We start from the raw sequence: 5,220 nt of genomic DNA, 5'->3' as shown, positions 1-5,220 counted from the left end.
CTTGTGTCGCTAAAGTTTCGTCGGAACGAATTTACGAAAAATTAACTAACGAACGGAGACGTAACACTATCATCATCATCACCATTTTAATGATTCACTAAAACATAATTTCTTGCTAAATGATTTATATCTATCCACGTTTTTGTTCAGCAAATAATGATAATTTAATAAGTTGTGTGTTCCAAAAGAGTATCTTAAATTTAGGTTACAATTGTGCTAGTTTTAATTGTTGGAATTTATTTCATTCCAATTATATTTGCCACCAAAACGTTACGTAATGGTATTTTGTACTTTATTAGTTTAAAAGCGTTATTTATAATAACTGGTGCCAATTGCAAATAAACGAAAGTTAAAACGGTGATGATGATGATAGTATCTGTGTAGACCACACGCTATAGTAGTACCTAAAACATGTTTGCCATATGGGAAAACCTTAATTAATAAATGCTCTTTATGTATGCTGAATTTCAACAGAATTTATATTGCATGTATAATAAAAATGTAATCAACAGATAAAACAACAGTTAAGATAGAAAATAATGTATACACCAGAATAATACATTTGGAGGAGTGAAGAATCTAAAAATGCAAGTAATATATTACACAATAACATTTAAGATATACTACAAAGACTAGAAATACTTTATTTATATCAATAAAAAATATATTTCAAAAAATTGGATAATTATCAACATCATACTGTAAATCTGTTATAACACTCCAACAAGAATTAAAAAATAGTGTAGCCTTGATATCAGAATAATTGACCCTTGCCACAATGAACTTATAGGAACAGTTCTTCTGCAACAAAAATTTATTCTTGATACAGTGAAAAGTATACTATATAAAACCTACTTATTCATTCCTACCTACCATTTAACTGTGGAACATTATGCTCTTATGTATAAAACATTTTTCATGATGGTTTTGCAAAATTTTAACTTTCATACATTGCAACAGACTGTAAACTTACTGATTCTGTAAATAGACTACCTATATTACTTTATTAATACTATTTTTCTGACCCAAGATATTTCTGTTTATACATGTAAACTAATTGTTTTGTTTTTCAGTGTCTGACACTATTATTATACCACAGATTGTTCTTGCAATTACTTATAGTTGGACTTTAAGAACCTAGAACAAAAAGTTGCACATTATCAATTTACTCATACACTGTAGTAATAGTAACTTATCCAAATATATTTCTGAATTTTTTAAATGGAACAGCTTTTTATTTGAGTACAATATTTCAAAAATATCAGTTGCAATTAATTTTCTACCTGAGATTTACACATAGCTCACTTCTACAGAGATAATTTTGTGCTTTTTATTCTTCTGTGAAGTCTGATATATCTTATATCTGTCAACTTTTTTTATCAAGGATGTAAACTTTCTAGAAATGTATGGAACAGAGTTACATCAGTACCCAAGCTTGGGTAAATTTGAACGGGATAAGTACCAAAATTTAAGGCTTAAACAATAAACTTTTACCTGGTTTGTGATATTCTGTTAAAATTTCCTTATTAATTAGGGCATTTTATTATATCAATATTTTAAGTTTTGGTGGCAGTTAAACTTGTTTGGGCACAATTACATCCCTGCATATGAAGACAATCATTTTTTTGAGACTGGGTCAGCATGAGGTCTCTAACATCTTCTGTTCTTTTACTTCATGCAAAATTGCTTAGTAATAAGGACTAGCATGATTATCAGGAAATTAAAACACGATAATACATAATATACAAAAGTTATAAAAGCAAGAATTCAGAAAGCTGAAAATAGATATCCAACTCACCTTTTTTGGGGACTAAGGCTTTCAACATGTAGATACACTTATCATCTGTGGACCAGGCATGCATTTTCCTGTAAGAGTCTCTTCCTTTTTCAGTCAGTTTCTCCCATGGTTTCGGTTTTGAGAGTAGTTCACTAACAGTACCTTGAGACAGTCCAAGCACAAATTTTGCAAAAATACGTTGCCCGATATTGTGCATGCTCAGTAGTTCTCGTACACATCGTGAAATGTTTAATGTGTTCAGTGTATCATCTACATGTTTTTCCATACATTGACTCAGACATTCTTGGAGTTTGTCTAAAGTCACATGATCATAGGAAAAACTTTTAGGTTTGAAGGTATGCCTCAGTGATTTCAGTTCACTACCATTCATATGCTGCTCAGCATCTGTAGAGCACATGTCCTGAGGTGAAGTTGTTGTACTTGGGGAGCCACTGGAATCTTCTTTTTTCAATACGTTGGTATAACTGGATACAATTTCTTCCCCTAAGAGAGAGCCAAATGTTTCAACAGTTTGAAGTGCAGGTAGAAAACTATTCCCCTCATGAGAAGGAGAACCTGGAGATAAGTGCAAGAAAAAAAGTGTTTAACAGTTAAGAATCATAATTATAATTGGGTCAGTGTTTTGGTACTGATGGTCCACTCAGTGTTTTAACTTTATTTAAAAGAATTTATTTAAACATTAAATGTTACTATATGTTGGTTTAACCACACCAATGTGTGTATGTAATATACATTAAGATTCTGCCAAAGTTGTAGATTTTTTTCTTGTTAAGTTTTATATGTGAACAAGCATGCAAAAAATATTTTATTGGTGGCATAACCACAGTGTGTGTGTGTGTGTGTGTCTGTTTCTTATATGAACTACAGTCCTGTGATCAAGGCCCAGCTTTGTGCCAGTTGGCAGTCGATTTGGGGCGAGCAACTTCATAGCAAGCTTTTCCAGATCAAACCTACTGTTGTTGCTTGGCTGTCTAGTTTCTGCAAGGATCAGAGGGAGGAAATTGTGTTGTCTAAGCTTCTCATTAGCCACAGTTTTTTAATTCATCATTTTCTTTTATGTGGGACTGATCTGCCAATGTGTGGCCTTTGTGTCACTCAAGTCACAATTGCCCATGTCTTGCTTTTGTGTTGTCGTTACAACTGGGAATGGCTGCACAATTTTCAAATAGGTTTTTTCTCTGGGTTTACTTTTGATGTTGGACAGTGTCATTAGTGGTGGTGGTGGCACTGTCCAGATTGATTGTGTTTTTAGCTTTTTTATAGGCCACTGGCCTTTTTAATTCTGTTTAGTTTTTTACCTGATTTTTGGGCATTGTTTAGCTTGTTTTTGTTATACCTTTTGTAGTATTTTACTTTATTTTTTATACTGGTTGTTTGGTGCAGATAACCAAGTTGTTTTGTGCCAATAAACTCCAATCAATAAACCAAAATGTGTATGAAGGTTGGTAGATAGGTTATTTTTAAAGTATGTTGTTTACCAAGGTGGTATTGTCCTTCCATAACAAAACAGTAGAAATTTCAGAAACAGAAGAAGAGATAGATGCAAAGAGCATGAACATCTCAGTGGAATAACCAGCACTACAGGAGTCTTTTTTTTTTAAACAAAAAATTGAACCTTTTCTTCTTCACAAAGAAGTTAAGTGATTAACTGAAAATCAATTGTTTATTTTTTTAAATCAAAATTTAGTGAACTTTTTTAGGATTTAAAATATTAGGGTGATCATTGAATACCTGCCCCTCCCTCCCCCTAACACACAAACCCTGGCTATGGCCCTGCATTTTTATTACTGAGTTGGACCCATGAATATGATATTAAATACACAAAAAGTACTTGCAGAAAATTTTAAAAAGTGTGGTGCAATTGTTTTTGAAAAATCTGGACCCTTGATGTAAGATACTCAAAGATGAAAAAATATTATTAGATTGCTATCTTAGTTTCTACAAGCGCTAATCTCACCAAGATAGTTAAAAATAACTACCATGTTTTTTACATATTCTATCTCTTACCTGACAAATCAGAGTCTGTCTCTTTGAGAGAAATATTTTGTGACTGAAAAGCCTTTTCCTTATTTAAAAGCAGTTTTGAAGTAGTATCTGGTCTCAAAGTTTCTTCTTTACTTAAAAGCAGTTTTGAAGTAGTATCTGGTCCTGATTCAGGTGAATGATGCTGGTTTCTGGAGTTTCTTTTGTTAGAAAAACCCATGTATTTCAAGATGCTAATAATAAAGATAAACAGAAATCAAAGTCTTAACTTTTTAATATTTTGCATTTTAACTTAGTGTGACAAAAAATAAGGTATCAAACTTAACTGACAAATGGATCTTTATTTGGTATGGTAAAAAGAAAACAGATTTGACTTAGTTTCACACAAACATTTTACCAGCATGCTCAACATCAATGCATTTATCCACACTGGGTTCATTAATAAAACTGAACTGTACTGTATTAGTTAATATAACTGATTGTTATGTGCTGAACTGTGGGATTCATGGAATAGAAAAATTTGCACAGTAAAGAATTGAAGGCAGCAACAGCCTCAGAAACCACTTCTCAAGTTATTCTGGAGCAATGTTGTCATTTACAAAGTGAAGGATATGGTTTAGGAAAGAGAAACCTTCAACTCCCTACCCACTGCAATAAAGCTAAGCATATTTGCTGGTGCTTCTAACAAAATAAAAACAAGTATGTGAAGGTGATGAAGACTCACAAGCTTTCAATCATTATACTTTGAAGTCAATCTCTTTTCATAAGAAAGATGGCTGTAGAAACTGGGATCAAAGCAATCCTATTTGACCACATTCCTATCAAGTCACCCAGTACAACTGTGCCTAAATTTGGTCTGCTTAAACATAGTCTTTGATACTAACATCCATGTACAGTAGATTGTCTGTGGTAAGTTTTTCAAGATTTGGTCTAAGAATAGCCTTTCATAAACGTTTTTTTTAAATGAAAATTGTGCTGATAAAGTAAAAGGAGAAAGTAAGTCCCAAGGAAACACAGGACCTGGAGCATAGTTATCATTTGTGACCAACCCTCATTATCGCTATGCAATATGGCAGACCAGAAGCATAACCTTGTACATGGTCAGTCGTGTATTTAGTAGGCTTATGCAATTCCTGAAGGTCAAACCCCAGATAAAGTTTGTCACGGATATCCTAAAAGAGCCAGCAGGAGAAAAGTGGTATTGAGGATGAAGATAATTCAAGTAATCTATACTGTTATTCTGGTTGTTTGTATGTACGACCGTTATGCTTTCTGCCCGAGAACCTGCTGCATAAGCACGCGTAGTTAGAATGTTTTCCCAAGAAAAAAACGTGCATGCGCATTATTCACTCGACGACAAATAGTCTGCCTGCGGCAGAGAGCTGCAAAACTCAGTGATCAAGTCGCTATAATTGCTGTATGAAACAAGAAGTAACAAC

The 5,220-nt window shown here is 33.2% G+C and overlaps 1 protein-coding gene across 9 annotated transcripts in view; it reads right to left on the bottom strand.

Annotated features, from left to right (window-relative positions):
- The window catches only part of LOC106478485 (homeobox protein cut-like), a 153,296-nt gene that overhangs the window by 24,632 nt on the left and 123,444 nt on the right, over positions 1 to 5,220 (bottom strand). For all 9 annotated transcript variants that reach the window (XM_022382094.1, XM_022382093.1, XM_022382091.1 and 6 more), the window contains 2 exons: positions 3,806 to 4,014; positions 1,799 to 2,281 (listed from right to left, as the gene is read on the bottom strand). In XM_022382094.1, coding sequence (XP_022237802.1) covers positions 1,799 to 2,281; positions 3,806 to 4,014 — 692 coding nt within the window. The remainder of the gene's footprint in view (positions 1 to 1,798; positions 2,282 to 3,805; positions 4,015 to 5,220) is intronic.

Source organism: Limulus polyphemus, unplaced genomic scaffold, assembly GCF_000517525.1.
Source record: "Limulus polyphemus unplaced genomic scaffold, Limulus_polyphemus-2.1.2 Scaffold216, whole genome shotgun sequence".
In the NCBI taxonomy this organism is placed as follows: domain Eukaryota; kingdom Metazoa; phylum Arthropoda; class Merostomata; order Xiphosura; family Limulidae; genus Limulus; species Limulus polyphemus.
Note: the sequence above shows the minus strand (reverse complement) of the source record. Positions and strands in the feature narration are given on the sequence as shown.